The sequence below is a fragment of the Conger conger genome, chromosome 7, assembly GCF_963514075.1.
Source record: "Conger conger chromosome 7, fConCon1.1, whole genome shotgun sequence".
Classification (NCBI taxonomy): domain Eukaryota; kingdom Metazoa; phylum Chordata; class Actinopteri; order Anguilliformes; family Congridae; genus Conger; species Conger conger.
In genome coordinates, this window is record NC_083766.1 from 17,903,795 (window position 1) to 17,927,418 (window position 23,624).

A 23,624-nucleotide genomic window follows, 5' to 3' on the forward strand; every position below is an offset into this window, starting at 1 on the left:
TGCCACCCTCAAACCAAAACTACAAAATAATTTCCAATCAAAGCATCTTTAAGAAGTAATTTTAGATTATTTGCTTCAAATACATGTTCTAATTAAGTTTTCAAATACCAAGTTGTTATTGCCTAAATGGACAGAATAACACATTTTGGATTGTCATTGCTGCTATTCTAGTATTGTGTGAGTAGAAAATAATCAAATTAGATACATCAATGATGGACGATAGATTCTTGAAAGTGGTATTTGGTCCTGCTCTGTCATTAGTTGATTAGATGCTTGAAAAGAGCAGAAACTTTGAGCTTTGAGCAGGAACTAAGACCGAAACAATATATTTGGCTGAAGGTTTGTGTTTTGAAGTGAGACAACCAGAGGCTAAGATGCCTCTTTGTCCACCTCAAGCTCACTTCCTCACTTTAGGGAGACCTTGCTTTAAAACTCCAGCCTTCAGAGCGTAGCTAGAATGTGACAGAGAGGAGGGAAGGAATGGGGGTTGGGAAAGACGCTTGGAGAGACTAGTTCAGGGCGGGCTTACAACCCTCCCCCCTGCTGCTCCAGGCCATGCGCTGACAGGGGTCTACTCAAACTTAACTGTCATTAGCAGGATACTTACCGAGCCAGCATGCTGCTTGAAGTGTGCCTGTTTGAAGGTTTCAATATGTGGTCGCTGAAGAGCAGGCTTTGAAGATGGACTCTCAACCTCATAGTCAATGCCCAGGATTTCACTAAAAGGACAAACTAGAGAGGAAACATCTTTCAGGGTCCTTTTCCCCTACATCTATCACAATGGCTGGATTTTATAACTGTCTACGAGGTCAAATGTAAGTCGGAGCAGCTTTTAAACTAAACCTTGGTCATTTGTCTCTTGCCAATGCGAGTTGCTTATTTCATATTACCGCCTATTGTATTAGCAGCATTAAGTGCTTTTATGGACACTGAAGCTTTCCTCTTAAGATAATTACATTGTGTTAGCAAAATAATATATTAAATATATAATTAAAAAATGTGTGTGTGTTAATATTTAATGACAGCTGTTGGAGGATACCATATACGTCTGAAAAAGAAACAAGTTTTGTACAAGTACACAAGTGAGCACTTTAGTAGGTATTTATTGGACTTATTTTTAAGACTTATTGGTCTTCTGCTGCTGTAGCCTATCCACTTCAGAAGTTTGATGCATTGTGTGTTCAGAGATGCTCTTCTGCATATCACTGTTGTAATGTGTGGCTATTTGTGTTACTGTCACTTTCCTGTCAGCTTCGACCAATATGGCCCTTCTCCTCTGACCTCTTTCATTAACAACTCATTTTTTGCCTGCAGAACTGCTGCTTACTGGATGTTTTTTGTTTTTCACAAAATTCTCTGCAACTCTAGAGACTGTTGTGTGTAAAAATCCCAGGAGATCAGAAGTTTCTCAGATACTCAAACCACCCTGTCTGGTACAACAGTCATTCCACAGTCAAAGTCACTTAGATGACATTTCTTCCCCATTCTGACATTTGGTCTGAAAAACAGCTGAAACTCTTGACCATGTATGCATGCTTTTATGCATTTAGTTGATTTAGTTGCTGCCACATGATTGGCCAATAAAATATTTGCATTAACAAGCTGGTGTACAGGTCTACCTAATAAAGTGCTCACTGTGTATGTTGCCATGAAGATAGAAGCATATAATTGTGAATTTCACTTCTTTGGCTGGAGTTGTTTTGAAAAGCATTGTCCAAGAAGTGGCTGTTCTATAAGTGCCTTATTGAAAGAGCTGCCAAAGATAATTTTTTGACAAGTTTGTGCATTGTTTGACAGTAGTCATATTTGTCTGGGGAAGGAGTCTTGCTTGCAAATTGTGTACCCTAAACCACCCCCCCCTGCCTCCCCCTTTTTCTTTGGTCTTGGGTCTTTACAGTTGATACTACTGCATACTACTTCTGTCTCTCTTTGGTAGTCTAGTTTTACATGACAGCTTGGCAGTGGAGAGCATATGCTCTGTGTAATGTGTAGTTTTACATTCAAGAAGCAGTTTAGAGGCACTCTGTATTACCCGGATATCTCAGTGTTTTATCCTTATCTTGGAAGGATAAATTAAACTATTTCGTTCTTTACCAGAATCCTGTTCAAAGTTAACTCGATAACCTGCTTAAACGGCTTATTAGATCTGTAAGGGCATTTTAATACTTCAAGGATTTGATGGTGCAGGAAATATCTGTCACATGTAGGTTATGCAGTAATTCAGGCTGGTCTAGAATGGTAATTTGTTTCCAAGAGCAAGAATAATTTACACAGAGAGAATAGAAGCTTTAACCTGCCACTTGTTCGCACCCTGTACTAAGCATGATATCCTCTAACAGCTTTAAAACAGACCTGTCATAAAATATTAATACACACAGTCGACCTCACAAAATATTTTTTTTATTCTTTTACTTGCAGAATTTAATTCTCATTCCCATTCCAGCAGTACAGCAAAACTCATGTTTAACACGTTTTTTCCTTTCAAATTGCTGAATGAACAATGTTTGAGAGATGAATAAGAGAATGAAATGAGCCAAAAAGTCAGTAATGTTCAATTAAATTTGACTTGTACCGTAACGTATGTATGACTTGGCCATTTATAATTGAGTATCACTACTGCATTCTGTGCCCTGAGTCTTCAGATTCCTGTACGACTAAGATGGCTTGACAATTGAAAAAGAGAACTCAGTGTTAGAAGCATCAGAAAATAATGCAATTAGCAGTGCAAATAGGACCACCAATGTACACTGTGACACTGGAGCTGAAGAGACGCTGAATCTTTGTTTATACTCTTTTTATTAAATCAGCAGGATACCGGTATTGGGATGTTTTGTCATCTGGCCAAGAATAGATCATTGTTTTTATAAAGGGATGACAATGTGGACTCCATGTAATTATCCAGTAACAGCAGGGACAGGAAGATGAATAGCCTCCTCCTTTTTTGTTTTGATGTTCAAAACAAATCAAGATTTTCTCCCTGTGAGCTGTGGGTTATCTGGCAGCTGAAAACTTCAAAGGCTCTAGCTGTGATTAGCCCAATCAAACTCTTTCCAAAGAGTACTTTATTGGAACTCTTTCTGAAACTATACATGAATGCTTAAATTTAAATATGTTATTTTACCCTATCAAAGATTATCAATTTAACAAGCAGATATGCATTATTCTCCATATAAACAAGGGGGTAAATATTATGTCCCCACTAAGATAACCATTTCTGGCTTTTCATTGCTTTCTGGCAAACCTTTTCATTTTCAATATAGAATTCTCACACACAGATGTACACCAAATTTCATTTTAATACCAGTTTTCCAGCTGTAAGTCTGAATTAAGCTGTCACCACAATGTGTCAATTTTGTAATTGTTGCGATAACAATCTATGAACACAATAATCAGATATAAACACTACTAAACAAGACTTTCTCCATTTCTGAATAAAAGTGCTCTGGTTCTCTTTGGAATATAAAGGCCTCTCAGAGGTGCACTTCCCAATAGCGCAGTAGTGATATTTGCATGGCCTGCTCCATTTTTACCCTGACATGTCTTTACCAGAGCAGTCATTTGAATTCAAAAGTCATTTGGCTGTCAAACCAAGTAAATGTAGTTACAAAGTGGTTTACGTATTTTAGTGATATTGTACTTCTTTTTTAAAATAATACACTGCTGATTAACATGGCTCCTGCATCATATTATTTTACAGTACTACTGTATATTTATTAAATGTATTTATATTATAAAGTGTGCATGGTACATAACCATTGTACCCAAATAATATCTACACAGTCTGAGTATTGAAATTCGGCTGTTTGATGAAAATGCAAACACCTTCCAGTTATCCTCATCTAATGAACTATCTACATCATGGTGTGCATTGCAATATCTGATATAATGTGACCTTAAGTGGAAAGATTATTCGTCCAATCACATTAAAAGGGTTGGGCTGCTGAGTGCCTCATTTGGTTAAGGCACCATGCTGTGGAGCATAGATGAGCCACATGATCTTGGACAAGGACTGTAGCCATCACCCTCATAGGGCAATGTGTAATTAGCAATTCTGTCACCTAGGATACAGGAGGGTTCAGTCGGTTTGGGGCCTGCATTTTTCTTTGCGCTCTTGTGACTCCCTCTGGTCAATTTAGCTGTATGCCAAAAGCCACATACTGTATGAAAGTCTTCCTCCGACTCAATTCTATACGAGTTTGGCTGTTGCCTCCAGTATGAAAAGAAGCACGCTGGTGACACCACATATTTGGGAGGAGAACCGAGGATGTCTTCACTCTCCTGAATCGGTAATGGAGATTGGGCATGAACACATTCCAAATTAGGGTAGGAATTGGACGGCAAATTTTTCAAAAAGAAAAAAAAAACATTGACATTGTCTAATGTGTCAAATTAAGGACAAATTACCAGCTTGGTATAATACAGAGGTGGCAATTATGGTTGGACTGAAAATTAAAGTGGGTCCAGTGGACTGTTTTATGTGATGAGTGTTGTTGTCAACCTAGCCATAGATAGCCAGAGGTGTCCCGCACTGGTACTCTTGTACTGTGTGTGCTGAGAGTGCAGGAATTTAATAAACATACGACATGATTATTGGAAATATTTAATTAGTTTTCCTACAAGTTACATATGAATTATGGAGAAATCACTGTTGTAACAATTTAATTGGATTTCCTTCCTTACTGCACTGGAACTACCTGACATAGCATCATCATACTGGTGGTCTGCCCTGATCATGGCGTGTGCTGGTTGTCCTTCTGTTTAGTAGCCTCATAATAATAATAAAGAAACAGGCTACTATAATACCTGTGTGTGCTCTCTGCCCCCTTTCATTCAGAATAAATCGCCTTTAAGTCATTAAAAATATATATTTTGAAAATAAAATGTGTGGAACAGATTATCTTTGTCTTTTAATCCGACCCCTTCCCACCATCTTCTGCAACTCAATTCCCCCCAAGTTAAGAAATGAAATGGAGGATGTCACCACAGAGAGCTTGCTTTGGAAGCCATCCAAGGTTAGCCCATTATCCCTGACAGTTCCTGCAATCTGAGCTTTCTCTGGGGAACATTCTGTGAGATTTCCCACCTTAAATATGTGACTCAAAGGCAGGCCCACAAGGGAAACAGAGCTACATTTTTTTCCTTTACAGTCCACCATCATATATTTCACTTTATTCAGAGTGGGAAAGCAAAGAGGCAATATAGTATCTCCAAATGTGGCTCATACGATTGTATATCCCTCAGCATTGTATATTTCCTGTTCTTTCTGACATGCTGGTTCGCTTGCATTCCTGTTCAGAGTACATCTTTTCTGACCATGACAAAGGAAACTTTTATCAGTCAGCAATCAGGTAAAGATCACCATCATTGTAACACTCCATTTCATCACTTGATGAGAGACAGTTACAAAATCTCAGCACAAGGTTTAATGTGCAAACATCAGACAATGTTAGCAGTCAGAATTCCCAGACAGAATTTTCTGTGTAGATGAGAATTCCTAACAGGAGTCTGTCTATCCTGTCTGTCCAATCCCAGGAGAAAAGCACCAATTTCACAGCATGGAAAATGAATCAAATGCAATGCTTTCTTGTTCAATTTCAGAAAAATAGTGCTACTCTGACATCTGCTGGTAGTGTAGACTGCTCTAAAGCAACAGAATAATTTCCTTTGTCCCCTTCCCTTTTATATATTTGATTCATGATTGGAAATGAAGTTGAATTGCCTGTAGCCAGTTTGCTGTTCTGGGTCTTACTGCTTGGCATGAATATCCCAGGGGAAGCCTCTTAGAGTTCTGTTATAGACACAAAGCATGCCTCCCAGCACTATCTGAGGAAGTTATTTTTCCTAATGCACTCCAAATTTGAGGAACCAAGTACTGTGCGTTATCAAGTTTGGTATTACAGCTTTGATAAGCCGACAACTACCCGAGGGACATGTTAACAGGGTTAGGATGGAGAAATGCAGTCAGTGGTTTTGAATGGTCCCAGTAAATCCTTTACATAAATGGTTATTCCTGCCAATTTTACAAGCAACTGAACAGGGTGTGGTTAACCTTAATTCCTGTATAAAATATTTGATGTAAACAACATTTCAGTTAATTATGGAGGCATTCACAGTTTAAAAAATTGAAATTGACAAACCTAGAATAACTCCTTGTATCATAATATATTTAAATCTAAATATTTTGACTACTTTAATTGCATTACTTTAAGTTAGACCAAAGCTATGATGGTGCTGCACTGGTGCCATAGTGGAAAGTGAGAAAACAATAATAAAGATATAGATGTACAGTGGGGCAAAAACGTATTTAGTCAGCCACCAATTGTGCAAGTTCTCCCACTTAAAAAGATGAGAGGCCTGTAATTTTCATCATAGGTATACCTCAACTATGAGAGACAAAATGAGAAAAAAAAAATCCAGAAAATCACAATTTATTTGCAAATTATGGTGGAAAATAAGTATTTGGTCAATAACAAAAGTTCATCTCAATACTTTGTTATATACCCTTTGTTGGCAATGACAGAGGTCAAACGTTTTCTGTAAGTCTTCACGCACATTCTAGGTTCACACACTGTTGCTGGTATTTTGGCCCATTCCTCCATGCAGATCTCCTCTAGAGCAGTGATGTTTTGGGGCTGTCGCTGGGCAACACGGACTTTCAACTCCCTCCAAAGATTTTCTATGGGGTTGAGATCTGGAGACTGGCTAGGCCACTCCAGGACCTTGAAATGCTTCTTACGAAGCCACTCCTTCGTTGCCCGGGCGATGTGTTTGGGATCATTGTCATGCTGAAAGACCCAGCCACGTTTCATCTTCAATGCCCTTGCTGATGGAAGGAGGTTTTCACTCAAAATCTCACGATACATGGCCCCATTCATTCTTTCCTTTACGCGGATCAGTCGTCCTGGTCCCTTTGCAGAAAAACAGCCCCAAAGCATGATTTTTCCACCCCCATGCTTCACAGTAGGTATGGTGTTCTTTGGATGCAACTCAGCATTCTTTCTCCTCCAAACACGACAAGTTGAGTTTTTACCAAAAAGTTCTATTTTGGTTTCATCTGACCATATGACATTCTCCCAATCCTCTTCTGGATCATCCAAATGCTCTCTAGCAAACTTCAGACGGGCCTGGACATGTACTGGCTTAAGCAGAGGGACACGTCTGGCACTGCAGGATTTGAGTCCCTGGCGGCGTAGTGTGTTACTGATGGTAGCCTTTGTTACTTTGGTCCCAGCTCTCTGCAGGTCATTCACTAGGTCCCCCCGTGTGGTTCTGGGATTTTTGCTCACCGTTCTTGTGATCATTTTGACCCCACGGGGTGAGATCTTGCGTGGAGCCCCAGATCGAGGGAGATTATCAGTGGTCTTCTATGTCTTCCATTTTCTAATAATTGCTCCCACAGTTGATTTCTTCACACCAAGCTGCTTACCTATTGCAGATTCAGGCTTCCCAGCCTGGTGCAGGTCTACAATTTTGTTTCTGGTGTCCTTTGACAGCTCTTTGGTCTTGGCCATAGTGGAGTTTGGAGTGTGACTGTTTGAGGTCGTGGACAGGTGTCTTTTATACTGATAACGAGTTCAAACAGGTGCCATTAATACAGGTAACGAGTGGAGGACAGAAGAGCCTCTTCAAGAAGAAGTTACAGGTCTGTGAGAGCCAGAAATCTTGCTTGTTTGTAGGTGACCAAATACTTATTTTACTGAGGAATTTACCAATTAATTCATTAAAAATCCTACAATGTGATTTCCTGGATTCTTTCCCCCCATTCTGTCTCTATGATGAAAATTACAGGCCTCTCTCATCTTTTTAAGTGGGAGAACTTGCACAATTGGTGGCTGACTAAATACTTTTTTGCCCCACTGTAGTACATTTCTTTCCTGACTAATAACTTAGTGTTATCCCCCATGTTTTAATTCGTCAATTAGCAGTCTGCGTCATTCTTACATTTACATTGTAAAGCTTAATTTGCCGATACAGTTCTACGGTTACCAATAAATGGTGTCATTCCATCTAGAACTGGGGTGGACAACAAGGGCCGATCCGTTTCAGGATTTTGTGCCAACTTCTGGTCTTAATTATTGAATTGACTCAATCATATCTTATCTGATATGTGTATGAGTACCGGCTACAGCTGCAGCTGCAAGTGTATCCTAATGATTTTACTGTTAGTACAGGCTTTAACCAGAGTAACTCATAGAGCTGTCAGCAAATTAAAAACAAGGCATAGATTGTTATTTTCCAGGGGCTTGTTGTACTGAGAGTGGCGGCTGGGCTCGGTGTGTGGGAAGGAAGCAGGGCAATCTGAGGACCATCCCTACTGGTTAAGTAGGCATACACACCTGGACAACATTAAGAATCAGTCCAGGAGTTAAAAGTGTGCTTATCTTCCACAGTAGGTGGCTGAGACCAGGGAACCGCTGAATGAGAGACTGGAGCTATGTTGGGGGAGTGCAAAAGCTACGGAGCTGAAAAGCTACAGTTTGGTTTGGTTTGGTTTGGTTTATTTTGCCTTTGTTATTTTGCCTTATTATTTTTACCCAGAACCCATGATGGGGAACACAAAGACTTTCTGTTTATTTTTAAGCACTCTTGCTCTCTCCCCGTTCATCAATCAAATAAAATGGACCAAGGAGGATAACCATTGCAGTAGGCAAAGGGCCGTCCCACCAAAGTCCCAACTTTTGCTCTGTGTCAATAGTATAATTGAAGAGTGACCCAGCACAGATACTTGAAAGGCATTTCCTGTCTAGGCTGCTCCACATACCCTCAGAGAAAGCAGGCCTCCAGCTGTAGCCAATTAATGTCAGCCTCAGCAGGAGCATGCTTGATGGCTACGGGCCTGCAGAGCTTCACGGCAGCTTGCGGTTTTCTTTAAAGAGAATGGGTGGAGAGGAGCACTCACACTGTGATATGCACTCAGGGTTAAGAGACTGTTCCGGTTCTTGTGAGTAACATGATTGGTTGACTGCGGGCTGACATGCTAGGAAAACATCTGTCAGATATAGGACGTTTGGGAAATGGTGTCAAAGTACAGACGGGATACTATCACGAGTAAATGTTGTCAGTTAATTAAAAACTTGCCTCCTGCCTTGTATTTTTACAACCAGGGGGGTGAAAATTCTGTTTTCAAATGCTTCTGACCTGAGATGACGGTCCCCTGCAGGGTTTCAGAGATGCCATTGCCCCTCCACCCTTCATCTTTCACCTCACTCATGTGACTATATGCATTACTCAGCCAATAAGAAGGGATGAAGAAAGCAGACTCTTTATTTGTCTCCCTTGGTAAAGTTATGGTATGAATTGTCCATTATATTGTTTTCATGAATATAGGCTATAGTGGGTGTATAGGGCACATGTGACATGTGGTCACAGAGTTCAGTACATTCAAAACAGCTCTAGAGCTTCATTGTGAGAACATTGCTGGACTCTAATTAGAGCGGGGCGATAAGCCATATCAGTGATTATCAAGTTTTTTCAGCATGATAACAGTCATCACCACCATGGGACATATCAGATTTCTTTCGTCTTTTCATGTCCACACTCAAAGCCTTCAAGATATGAAATTGCTTTGATTCATATTAGGTCTTCCTCCTTATCAAGGAGGAAAGACGGACGATTTAATTTAATTGGTTATTTAGCAGACACTTTTGTCCAAAGCAACTTACTGTTGATTAGAAACAGGGGACATCCCCCCTGAACCACTGTAGGGTTAAGGGCCCAATAGCTGTGTGGCTCTTATTGTGGCTTAAACCACCAACCATCCGGATCCCAGTCATGTACCATAGCCACTAGGCTACAGGCTGCCCCTTTCAATCAATTATTCAGGCATGGACCTGAACTGAAGTGGATAAAATTGCTGTTTTTGCCTAACGATCTCCACTCAATAATCCATAATGACAAAGTTAAAACCTGTTTTTCTAAATTCTTGCAAATTAATTAAAAATCAAAAACTGAAATCTCTCATTCAGGCCCTTAATTCAGTACTTTGTAGAAGCCCCTTTGGCGGCAATTACAGCTTCAGGTCTTCTTGAGGAAGTGCCTACAAGCTTTGCACACTTAGATTTGGGCACTTTATCCAATTCTTCTTGGAAGATCCTCTCAAGCTATATCAGACTGGATGGGAAGCATCTGGGAACTGCCATCTTCAGGTCTATCCACAGATGTTTAATGGGGTTTAAGTCTGGGCTTTAGCTGGACCACTCAAAGACAGTCAGAGACTTGTCCTAAAGCCACTCCAGCGTTGTCTTAGCTGTACTGGTTGCTTTGGGTCATTGTGCTGAAAGGTGAACTGTTGCTCCAGTTTGAAATCACAAGACTTCCGGAGCAGGTTTTCTATAAGGACCTCTCTGTACTTGGTTGCATTCATCCTTCCCTCAATTCTGACAAGTCTCAGTGTCCCTGCTGCTGAGAAGCACCCCCATAGCATGATGCTCCCACCACCTGAAACAGTTGGGGGTTTTTTTTTTTTCAAACATCTCAGTTCTGCCTGACAGCCACAGGATTTAAAGCATTCTCTGTTCGACCAAGATGCTGTTCCACTCTCAAGTCCAAAATGTCGATTTTGTCTCTGGCAGGGACCACAGTATAGTGGCTTCAGGGCTATCAGATGTGGCAAAAAACCAGGAGCCAACAGACACCCCAGATGAATGTCCAGGTGAAGTTTTTTATGGATTCTGATCAGATAAACATATTGCTGTGTCTAATTTTTCCTTATGAATTGAGAATTGTGCAATATGTCCCTTGGTATTATTCTACCATGCAGCATGTTATGTTTCAGATAAATTGTTTTTGTGAAATTGTGTTGTGTTCATTTTGTGATCTACAGTCAGGTCCAGAATTATTGGCACCCTTGATAAATATGTGCCAGAAATTTTGGAACTGACTGAAAGTAAACTAATGTATGCCTATGTATGTTAAAAAATATTTGTGTTTCTGTTTTTCTATGTACTGGTCTTCTATGTGCATGGAATAGTGAAGCATGTACTAACATGATTAAAGCAACACATATGGTAGATTAAGTCTTTGGTTGGAACAAAATGAAATGAAGATGGGGCATTTTCTCTTACAACCTGTCTGTTACCGTCTTCCCTTTCACAAACACGTGCAGTCACACACAAGGGCACGCACATGTACACACACAAAATTGTGTTGTGCAAGTGAGTCACACAACAATTGACAGTTAGTTCAAGTTCAATCTGGTCACAGGAGATGCAAGTGGATTAGTCATTTCTTTCAAGAGCAGGTCATGCTGCCATGTGGAGATAATCTATTTTGTAGGACTTAAGGCAGAAAAGGGTATTGCAAGGTCTATTAAAGTAATTGTTTGACCACTGCACAGACTCCCTTCACCACAACCCAGGGTAGGCTAATCCGTGCAATGGTTTATCGTGAGTACATGAACCTGGCATCTGCCACCGACAGGCACTAGTGTCAGTTTTAGGTCATCAAAGGATTATGGGTATTGTTGCTGGCTCACTTGAACACTAATTTTACCTTGCATGTACACTGCCTTCTGTATTGTGGAAGCCAAAAGCAGCATAATGGAGTTGGGCACCTTTGACAGTTAGTAGATTAATAGATCAGAAACACTCTTCAGGAGGAAGGTGTGGATGTGTCAGTGGTTACGAACAGAAGACACAAACAGAACTACAGAGGCCACACAGCAAAACATGTATGATCTAACAGCTGGTCGCAGCAGCAGAGTTAATTCTGAAGTGTACAGAATCAGTTCAAGCAAATGCCTCCAAACTCATTGGATGGTGAATCATCCTAAAGCAGTGGCTCCCAAACTCGGTCCTGGGCCCACCCCCTGTGTATGCTGGTTTTCGTTTTCAACCACAATTGCCATTCCAGAACTTTAACAAGCTGATCATTTTTCTAAATTGAGAGCTTTTCATGTTCAGTGGGATTATTTACCATCTTAAGCCACATTATCTCAGGCATAGTTATGCATGCCAGGAAGAATAATATTTCCCTGTTCATATGATGCTTATTGTGCTATATTGCAAGCAATTACAAAGATTGTTGTGAAATTGTTGAAACTTGGAAGCTAAAACAAACCACCTAAGAAAATAATAACAAGCCAAATATTCCATATTTAATATTTTATACTGTTGCACAAAGCAGTAAAACACCCAAATCTGGAACATGTACTGAAGTAAAAACAGCTGTTCTGGGTTTTAGTTTGTGCAGTTATCTGGCTAACTCAGCAATCCTGCTTTGTGTCCTTTATTTCTGTCAAACTTGTGTGAGTCTATAGACATGGAATGAATCTTTCACAATATATTGCATCTCGGGTGAACAGAGATGCTCTCAGTTATGTTCTCAGTTGACTGCATGTACAGCATTTTTATTTTGAAGTGTGTTTTATTCCACAGAGAGTATTCCTTTATAACTGACATGTTGTTTAAAAACCTATATAAAAATGATGTATATAATCAGTAGAGTTTTCATATCCAGGCCAGGCTAAACCCCACATTTAAATGTAGGGACGAAAATCATTGAGATAATAGGTTGGATTACAACATCAGCTGGCATTTGTACATGTGTATAGGATCTTATGCACTGGTGTGGATTTGAAGTTAATATGCAAATGTGTGAAAAGAAAATGTGTTGCCTGCTTTAGGAAAGAAAAGATCAAAGTTCCAGACATTTAAGAACTTATTTGCCAAGAAGAAACGAAAAGAGTCCAGTCAGTCCACAGATGAGGTCAACACCCCTGAGCCCTCACTGGTCCAGTCTGACACTAGCCATGACTCAGAGTAAGACTGAATATCAAACCAACCTGCTGCAAGCTATCTGAGCCAGAAATAAGCCTACTTAGTCTCATCTGTTTTTTTTCTACATATTTTTAAATTATGTGAAATGCACCATATTGAACTTAGTCATAATGATTGATAAATATCGTTTTTTCCCTGACCTGTTCTCAGACAACGGGTTTGGGCTGGATACTTTTGAGTTTGGTTTGCTTTCTATTTTATTTTATTTTTTGTAAGGTCTTAATGATGTCACCCTGCAGTAAGAACCATTTATTTTGTCATGAATTGTAATATTTTACTTGATTCATATCATTTTTTAAGGTCTCAGGTTAACATGGGAAACAAGTCCATGTCACATGACAGTGTCTTCATTTCTGATTCGCCTTCATCTGAAACCAACGATGGCTTGATCTCCTCCCAGGAGAACATTCATGGGAAAGTCAAGTCTCTGCAGGTACTTCATCTACCACAGACCCAGGTGACGATCATTAATTCTGAGTCCAAGGAGAGAACTCCTGTTAGGTTTTGATGGGAGCTATTATTGACAAGCATTAGTATCCACTGTGATCGAGCGCATTAGAATTAGAACCTTGCTTGTGAGCCCCACAGACAGTGCTTCCCAAACCTTAGCAGCTGCAGTGTACTGACCACAGAGGGCTTTAGCGATGGAGATACTGAAGGTGAATACTGGAGGGTCTGTAAGGTTATAGAAATTACTTTTTCTTTTTAATAAAATGCCTTCATAAACCTTTGTATTTGTGATAACTACTTTGGTAGCTAGCTATCTAATGAATACACAAAGCAAGATTGTTGAATTGCTGTAGCTACAAACATTGTGCTTTATAAGTTTGCTCTGCTGTAAAGGGGAGCTTAAAATAATTTGCTGTGTTGTGCTTACATTTGATTTATAAAAATAACTTGCTTGCTTATGCTGGGCTTAATAAAGGGGTGTACTGTGACCTACACACCTATGATATACAAATCGCAGGAATACTTTCCAATGACATTACATGAATTGGCATTAACTAATGTAGTTGTTAACTAAGTAACTACTGAGATAAGTTAATCTGTACAGCTTTCATATGTATTTGAACATTAATGATTCATATGATTCATTCATGTTAACAAGTACATTAGTTAATGCTAATTAGAATGTTTGTTAATGGTTAACTAACTACAGTATATATTTATCCTATGGTTTGCTAATGTATAAATATTATACATTAGTTAGTACGGCACACAACCAATACTTCCACATAACCAATAAGTAATGTATAAACTTCATGTAGAGATAAGATCATATCCATGTTAATGTCACAAAAACCAATAGGGACTGCAGCCCTCCAGGACTGGAGTTTAAGACCCCTGCTTTAGGAGAACGCAAGTGGGTGGAGAAATCCTTAAGAAAGGATTTGAACTCAGGATCATCTGTTCACACAGTGCTGACACTTAATTTGCTTGTCAGTTGTTTCTCGTATGAATTCCATTAACCACAACAAAATGCATGTTTTGACTGAACAAGAGAACATAACTGTTTCTGCATCTAGACCAGTGGTGCACAGCTCTGGTCCTGGAGGGCCGGTCTGCGAGCTGGTTTAAGTTCCAACCAATTACCTTAATTCATTTTTCAGACAGGTCTGTACATTAAGTTGGTTCACTCCTGTACTTGAGCACAGTAAAATCTTTAGGATGCACTAGCAGTCCCCAGCTGTAGCTGGTCCATATACCAATGTCTGCTCAAGACATTATTTAGCTAATTAATTAATTAAGGGCAGAAGTTGGCACAAAATCCTGAAGCGGATCGGCCCTTCTGTGCACCCCTGACCTAGATGCTATATTACAGATTTAGGTCCTTTGTTCTACCGTGCTGTCATTTGGTGACATATAGTTGTTTTTATTTTCTGCAATGATGATGTCCCTTACCTATATTTGCTCTTGGGTTATCTGTCCCCAACCAGTCCTCAAACCCTGACCAAAGAACCACTTCATTCAGTCTGGAGGGATCAGACAGGGATGATGACCAGGTAACCATGTCTACACCTGTCTAAACTGAACTTGATGACCACTCAAAATGCATCAATAGGAATGAAACAAGGTATATTAATTGCATACTTCTTTGTCAAATTTATTATGCATTATTCACATATTACAAAGTAAAATGCATTTCCTCCATTTACCAATTTTTCTTAAATTTTGCTCATCAGATAAACATTTTAAAAATGCAACATTATTTTATTTTTAAGGTCGCACATTCATTTAATGGTTTTTAAAATGTTACAGTATGGCTAAAATATTAACTAAAATATTATTTTGAGTACCTTTTACCTTTAAACGGTTTTGTCTGTGCTTACCTTTGGCTATGCATTCACGTGTTACACTTTTTCATTACACTACATCTTTTTTCAAAGAGAGATACAATTTTGCTTAAGGTACCATGTGTAGTTTTACTCACTTGGGGGTAAAACAGTCAAATAGCAAAGTAGTCTTATCCAGAACATACTAAACATTGTACTGTATTATTTAAAGTGTTGTAAGGATAGCTGTGGAGACTTGTTTTTGAAAGTTTCAATTGCCTTTTTCTGTGTTCCCCTGGTCTTAAAAGTCTGTTTCTCATCTGTGATTGAGTGTATGATGCAGTAGGGTATTAACATTGTTTTCTGAACCTCAGGGGTTCAGCTGGTCAGCTCATAGGGAATGCTGCATGTCCCAGCTGCTGCTTCCAGGAAATAAATGCTCCAGACGGAACATTCCCACCACCAGTCAAAACGATTCGCTTTTTGTGACATATTTATCAATACCTCTTACTCTCATATACACACTGTATACACAGAGGCTGACTCACACACAGGCGTGCACACACATTCTTCCCACTACAGCCCCAACCAAGGAGCAATCACAAATAACGATCACAACCAAAATGGGCTTTGTGTGTCAGCAGGTCTCCTCTGTCTGTGGCTGCTCCCTGAGGACGAAACCCCTAGCACCGAATCGTTTTACATGGAATTAAAATTGCAGCCCACCATATTTTTTATTTAAGCTGCATAAAATATAATTTCCTTCTGCTAGGATAGCTCACAGTGTGCCGTATCTACACGATCTTGCCTGTGATTTGCAGGAGAATTTAGTGAACGTTGTGTGTAGGGCTTGCAGTTTAATTGACACTGCATTCCAAACACGTTCCCATCCTGTTTAGTCCCGTTGGTGTTCTGTCTGGTTAAGTATTATAGCAACACACTTCTCCTGTGTGAATGGTGGGATGTTTTGAAAATGTCATCAACAGTTATGAACAAAAGTGTATTGTTGCACCAAGCAAAGTGTTTGTTTGTTTGTTGTTAATTAATGATGTGTGCACATCACAGACTGCAAATAAATGTCATTTAAATCAGTCTGTACTTCTGTTCTTAAAGTAGATTATTGGTCCGATTAAAGACATCATCCACCATAACCCATTTAAATGATATTTATTGGGCAGTAGTCTAAATGGTAAATGGTTGGCATTTATATAGCGCCTTTATCCAAAGCGCTGTACAATTGATGCTTCTAATTCACCCATTCATACACACACTCACACACCAACGGCGATTGGCTGCCATGCACGGCACCAACCAGCTCGTCAGGAGCATTTAGGGGTTGGGTGTCCGCTCAGGGACACTTCGACACAGTCCGGGCGGGGGATCGAACCGACAGCCCTCCGACTTCCAGACGACTGCCAGACGACTGCTCTTACTGCCTGAGCCATGTCGTCCCCACTTATCCAGTTTATCCAGTTTATCCAGAACATACAGTACCTCTCTCATTCTCTTGTAGTTGTCCTGTGACGCTTCTTCCAGGACAGCCAGCCCTCTCACCTCTCTCCCAGTGGACTTCAGCCAGCCTGCCAGTCCAGCTAGTTGTTTAGATAGCTCTGCAGCCCGCCACCGCATTGCCATCAGGCACAAGGCCTTTGCTAAACGGAAGCCTGCCAGTGTAAGGAAAACAAACTGTTCACCTGCATGCATGTTATAATTTTTATCCCTTTTTTCTCCCCCATTTGGAATGCTTGAGCAGTTATGCCCACAGCACAATACTCGCTGAAACCTCTGTTGATTTAGGAGAGCAAAGACAAGCATGCCTTCTCCTCTAAAGTATATGATGTCAGCTGTCATTTCTTATCACGTCCATTATATTATCAGTATCACGTTCTTATAAATGTTTATGTCAGTAACTGCAAATAGGCGTATTGTGTTATGTCACCGCTGATGCAGCAAATGACAAACACAATATGCCTATTTCCAGTTATTGATAAGATTTTGAGTGTCTATGAAGTGCTTATGAAAGATTTATAAACACTTAGGAAGAACCAAGGAAAGAGTGTATGGACAAGCAATAGTAAAATAAATTGATCTTTTCATAAAATTACATTAAGGAATCATATAATCAGAACAGAGTTGTGTTACCAGCACTGTGGTATTCATACACTATGTAGGATCCATTGAATAGCTGAAAATTTTTCTCTTTCAGAGGGAGATGCCAGAAGGTAGTAACTCAAAGGTTTTGGGTGGAGTGCTGGGGCTAAATGAAGAACTGAGTGCGGGCAACACAGAGTCAGCTGCACAGGAAGAGGGATGCAAAGGTGCCAGTTGTCTGCAGAATCACTCTGATCACTCTCACTGAAATGTCCTATAAAAGATACAGCTTTGAAAAATTGCTTTATTATATTTTATTTGTCAGGCACTTTTGAATGCTTCCCCATTTGGTTACCCATTTTGAGTACAGAGCTGTTTTTACCATCAGCAGATGAAGTGCCTGGTTCAAAAGCATGACTGGACTGGCAGTAGGCGATATATAAATGTGTTTTGCCTCTCAGGAGAGAAAACATGCTTCTACTGTTGCAGTTGTACAGGTGGAGCTGCATCAGACAGGTGGAGACATGGTTGAGGAGCAGGGAGAAAGGACAGATGCCGAGCATCTCATAAGTTTCCAGCAGACAGGAGAGGATCATGGCATTAAGGTTCAGCTCTCCATGGAAGAGGAGGAGCACAGTACTGTACAATATCTCTCCGATATAGGATCCCAGCATATGGATGTGTCTTCCTCCATCACCAAGAGGAAAATGGACCCAGAGGAAATCCTGCCAGCTTTGGAAGTCCAGGAGTCCCAGCAGACAGGGGGTGGGGTGAACGACCAGAAGCCTGGCTCATTGCTTCAGGAGGAGCATGCCCCCACTCTCCTGCCTGTCTCAGATCCTGGGGTTGAGGCCCCAAAAACACCGCAGGGGTGTGGATTGGAGGTCATCTTAGTTGAGAGTCAGGCTACCCTGAACATTCCCCATGCTGAGGAACTCTCGCCACCCAGCCCTTATAGAGCCAGTGCAAAAAGAAATCAAGAAGAGTGGCTTGAGGAATCAGGAGAGTGTGATGAGGAAAAGGAGGTGGTTGAACGTGTAGAAGATCGAACTAAAAAGCAGAGTTTGCCGGAAGAGCAGGAGGAGGAGGTTTCCCCACTGCTAACGCAGGAGGAGGAGGAGGCTGTCCTGGACTCTGCAGATAAAGCAGGCTTGCTGTCTAACACCTATTCCAATTCGGAGTGCGGTAGCAACACAAGTTTGGAATTCACCATGGAGCGCTCTAGGTCCATCCAAACCATGAAAGGTGGTAAATGTCCCCCTGAGCCACAAATCATAAGGGCATCCAACTCAGACTCTGTCCTTCCATACCCAGAAGAAACCAGTACAGCCACAGCAAACATTTATTTGTGTGTAGACTCAGAACCCAACTCAGAGAAGCAAGCTGTCTTACAAGCCCCAGTGGTTAGGAAACCACAAGCCTCTCTGGGGAGCAGAACCCGCTTCACCATCGCCCCTGCATGGCAGAGATTACTGCAAGGAGGCACCTCCCAAGAGAGGCCTTTCACTGCCCAGGTGGAAACTAAAGCATCCAAAGAATCTCCCAATGGGGCAAGAGACCCTTGCTACAAGGTGATGGACCAGAAGGAGGAACCCTTGCACCCTCAGAAGGCAGCTGCCCTGTCTTGGCCTGATGTGGCCAAAAGTGCAGGACACAACTTTATACCTCGAGACCACTCACCTCAAGATTTGGGAAGCCCAGAGAATCAGTTTGGGATCAAGCTGAGAACGACCTCAGCTTTGCTCCGCTACAGTGCCACTGGCTCATCAGAGGTCCTGGGGAACCCTACACCAAAAGAACCCATCAACCCCCAAAAATTACCCATGTCCCAGCCTCCCAGCACCAAATCCTCCCCTCTCAAAAAGGTGGACAACAGCTCTGCCAAAGTCAAAAAGACACCAGGTATCAGATTTACTTGTGTTTTCAATGGTAGATTATAGCTTAATGTACTATAAACTTAAAAAATATGCATATTATGCTTGCTAATGCTATCTAGATGTGTATATATTTCAGTGGGCAACTATAGATTCACTGACCTCATTCCCCAGAAGAAGCTTAATTAAACTCGCACATGACATGGAAATATTTTCATTTAAATCAATTCAATCTTGAAGTAGAACAGACTTACAGTTGACTCCAGAATTATTGGCAGAATTAAGTGCTGTAATCTAAAATATAATACAGTTATTAACATAAGCTTTATTTTCCAACATGCTTAATGTAGTGCGCCTCATTAATGATTCAATGGAATCAACCAAAGTAAAAAAAACTATTCCACAATTATTGGCACCCCTGGCAAAGATGACAACCATGGGACTTTTCCTATAATTTGTGATACGGTTGGAGAACACATTTGGAGGGATATTTGACCATTCCTCCATGCAGAACATTTCAGAATCATTGATATCCTGGGGATACCCCACTCAGTTCAGGCCACATGCTTTTCATGGGATTTAAGTCTGGAGACAGAAATGGCCATTGTAGAACATCCATCCATCCATCCATTATCTGAACCCGCTTATCCTGAACATGGTCGCAGGGAGCCTATCCCAGCATACATTGGGCGAAAGGCAGGAATACACCCTGGACAGGTCGCCAGTCCTTCGCAGGGCACACACACCATTCACTCACAAACTCATACCAATGACCAATTTAGACTCTCCAATCAGCCTAACCAGCATGTCTTTGGACTGTGGGAGGAAACCGGAGTACCCGGAGGAAACCCACGCAAACACGGGGAGAACATGCAAACTCTGCACCGATGGGGATTCGAACCCAGGACCCACTGCACCATCCGTGCCGCCCTCCATTGTAGAACATGGTTGTTGTTTTTACTTAACCATTTCTGTGTGGATTTTTATGTATGCTTGGAGTCATTGTCCTGCTGGACAATCAACCTACAACCAAGCTGCCTAGCAGAGGCAAGCAGATTTTCTGGTACATGGTTGAATTCATTGTGCCATTGATCTTAAATAGTGCCCCTGGACCACTGGCAGCAGTTTCTCCAAAACATTGATGACCCACCGGCATATTTGACAGTAGGTATGAGGCGCTTCTCCTTGTATGCATTCCATTTTGCCCCCAAACATGTTGATGGTGTGTATGGCCACAACATTCAATTCTGGCGATGGCACTCTCTTCCAGTCATAATTCCAAGATCATGATGCTTGGTTTTCTTTATTATGCTCAGTAAGGGCTGTTGGCTAGTGTCAATGCAATTCTGCAATTCTTAAACTGTGATCCTTGGGTTACTCATGGCCTCCCTCACCATCTTCCTCACCATCCATGAGGATAATATGCACTTGCATGCTCTTCCTGGCAAGTTTGCAACCATTCGTTTTACGCCTTATATATTGCCCCCACAGTGCTAAGTGGTATGTTTCACAGTTTATGTATTTTTTTTGTACCCATTACCCAAAAATATATATATATTCTTGAATAAAAAACATTGAAACATGAGACTAAATGTATTTAAATAAAAGTTTTATATATGTTTAAACATAAAATTTAGATCATTATCCATGTTTTTTATTACATGCAGCCTTAAGGGTGCCAATAATTCTGAGCCCACTGTGTATATTTCTGTGTGCTGTTGCTTTTTCTCATTTACATTTGTAATCCCATTTTGGAATGCCATTCATCATAATGGACTGTTCTGTTTCTGCAGTATCTTCCACTAATTCAGGAGAGCACTAATGTGCTTCCTCCAAAATACATTCAGCTGCCCACAGCTTCTTTGCAATCTGCACATCTACCAACAGAGATGCCCAGATATTAATCAGATTTTGTAATTCCTCATTTTGCAACCAATAATCATTTTAATTGGAATTAATTTCATCTGGCTGTTCAAAAGTGACTGACAGGATCAGATAACTCTGATCCAGACATCTCATGAAGCCAATAAAGGCCAGAGCTACTATACACATTCACTTATTTGTTTGAAGGAAAAGGCTTGTATTCTCCACAGATAAGCACTGTGATTGGTTCAAAGCAGTGAGTCATAGCTCCACTGTTGTCATCACTCCCCCATCACAGGCCATGCCCTTGCCTTCTGAGTGCAATGACTGATATAGAAGGACTTGTGTTTCCCTTACCTGTGTTCATTCAGAGCTGACGGTTGATGCACCTGAAAGAAAGGTGGCTTCACCAAGCTGGGTCTCTGCAGCCAGGCAGAACAAGAAAATCTTCAATAATAACTTGCAGGAAGAGACACCTGGGAGAGAATCCCCTTTAGTGGTGAGTTTTGCTGGATTATAGATGAAGAATGGCTGCAGCGATATACCAGGCTGGCATTTCATTTTCGGAAATACTCCATATTGTCCCCGAGGCTGCTTCTGCTGATTTCACCCCTGGTAATGGCAGCATATTGGGTCTTAATGAAGAAATGATCTTATCTATGCAAGCATTACTGTGAATATTTTAGCTCACACTGCAATGAGCGTAGATTGCATATTAAGAATGAATATTTTTCTGAAACATAATTGCGTGCTTGGTGTCAGTCTCCATATTTTAATTTGTATGTGCAGATTGAACCACAGAGGAAAATCTCATTGCCATTATCGCTAAATCAGACCAGCAAAGAACAGCCAAAGCCAAGTTCACCATTAACAGGTAATTACTTCTGCACTGTGATTTTACTCATTAAATGATTAGATTTATTTTTATACTTTCAGTAACATTCACGTTGTTACAGGTAGATGGACAGCCACATGTACTTAAATACTGCCCCTTTGTGTACAAAGAGGTGCATTCAACAGGCAACACTGATATGTCTGTTGTGAAGTGACTCAAGTCTTTGTGTGGTGAACATACCTAGACCAAAAAAGTATACTCTTCAGATGGCAGTACAAGAATTCTCCTAGCTCTGCTCAGAGTTGTCAGGGAAGCACGTTGTTGTACAGCTACTGTATGTATATGAAAGGCAAGTTTCCATAATACTAGTGTAAATGGATTCTTCTTGTCATTAATCTGCAGACCTTTTACTAGAATCTAACAGGTTAAACATTTTTTTAATATGTGATTTATCAGTTTCCTTCATGTTGTTTCAGTGCACACAGTGAACAAATCTTGCTTGTCCGAATCCTCAAATGTCACTAAAACTATTTGCATTTCCATACTAAAATCACCTTACTTTTATGAGATTATTCCAATGCAAAACAATACAGTCTAAATTAATTTGTTTCAACTTTCCAACACCATAAGCCTCTGACATCAATGGTTACTGGCCTTGTCACCACCATACACTGATCTACATTATTAGCAGTCTATGTAATGCATATCATCAACCCAAACTGGTGCGCTTTTTCAAAGCCTTCCCCCTACACTGTCCCAGCAATGTCCTGTTCCCGGGAGATCTCCAGACCTGCGACCGTGGAGGAGCAGAAGAGAGTCCTGTCTCACTCGCCCCCCTCGCCTCTGGGCCAGGAGGAGCCCCCCTGGCTAGCACTGGCCAAGAAGAAGGCCAAAGCTTGGAGCGAGATGCCCCAGACAGTGCAGTAGACAAAGAGTTCCTGAAGAGCCGGAACATTCCGCCACCACCAAAAGGCACAGGTGCATAGGTGTACAGGTGAGTGGGGGTGCACAGTTTGGTTCACGGTTTTGGTGAGGTTCAGTACAGTTCTGTATATTTTTGATGAAGCAGAGACAAAAGTTCCATTGCCAATGCCAATATTTAATTTGATGAAAATGTTATTAAAATGGTTATCAAACCGTGATCAAGTTATTATCAAATGCTTGAGAACAAACAGGTTTTCCTTCAAAAGGAAAAGTGCCAGAAAATAGTATCCACTTTTTAGGCTAAAGCTAAGCCCATCAATATAAAATGCAGCACAAACTCAACCCGCATTGTACTTAGTAAGCAAGACAAGACTGCATTCATTCGTTTTTTAAACAATAAAAAGATCATAATAAAATAAAAATACATTTCCACTGGATTTTTAAATGCAGTATTTTATTGTGTCAAAATGCAAAGAAGATGGTTGCAGCTTAATTTCTCTAGGTAAAGCATGCATTTCTGCTCTTGTAACAGAGAGGGGACACACCAGAGTGATTTGTTTCAATTCTTTCATGTCTCTAGACACATTCCCTTAGCACACACAGAGGTGGAAAATCCAGGTTCTGAAAGTCCTCCCCAGCAATTAGCACAATTCTTCAGCCAAGAGGTTGAACTAATTATTAAAATTCATGGCAAGATTTTTCAATTCTGACCCCTGGACTTTCCACCTCTGAGCATACTTGCAATGCAATGCAACGCACAGACTTTGTTTTATGTACCTTTTTCCCCATCACTACCTTTGTTAACACTGAATCCAGAATAAACAGTAGACTTAATCGATATCAGAGGATCCTCTAACTGCCTTTTCTTGTGCACTTGCACACTGACCAACTGACTGGTGCTTCAGCTATAAGCTGCACTCTCTGTGAATTCACCTTGCTGGATTTTTTATTTAAGCGAAAGAAAAGTGAGTTTACTGTTCTCTGTATT

The 23,624-nt window shown here is 40.7% G+C and overlaps 1 protein-coding gene across 1 annotated transcript; it reads left to right on the plus strand.

Moving 5' to 3' along the window:
* The first annotated feature begins 683 nt into the window (after positions 1 to 683).
* Positions 684 to 23,086, plus strand: LOC133132559 (CRACD-like protein). The gene is made up of 11 exons (XM_061248036.1): positions 684 to 815; positions 10,572 to 10,651; positions 12,623 to 12,758; positions 13,077 to 13,209; positions 14,714 to 14,779; positions 16,563 to 16,721; positions 17,256 to 17,367; positions 17,630 to 19,042; positions 21,249 to 21,376; positions 21,667 to 21,751; positions 22,473 to 23,086. The coding sequence occupies exons 1-11, from the start codon at positions 781 to 783 to the stop codon at positions 22,637 to 22,639; spliced, it is 2,514 nt and encodes an 837-aa protein (XP_061104020.1). The 5' UTR covers positions 684 to 780; the 3' UTR covers positions 22,640 to 23,086.
* Positions 23,087 to 23,624: the final 538 nt, after the last annotated feature.

What these genes read in the sequence shown, in the direction of transcription:
- LOC133132559 (XM_061248036.1), top strand. Translation starts at nt 781, where the DNA reads ATGGCTGGATTTTATAACTGTCTACGAGGTCAAAT. An exon ending in AACTGTCTACGAGGTCAAAT is followed by an intron (nt 816 to 10,571) that starts GTAAGTCGGAGC and finishes TGTCTCTGGCAG; the next exon opens with GGACCACAGTATAGTGGCTT. An exon ending in GGAAAGTCAAGTCTCTGCAG is followed by an intron (nt 13,210 to 14,713) that starts GTACTTCATCTA and finishes GTCCCCAACCAG; the next exon opens with TCCTCAAACCCTGACCAAAG.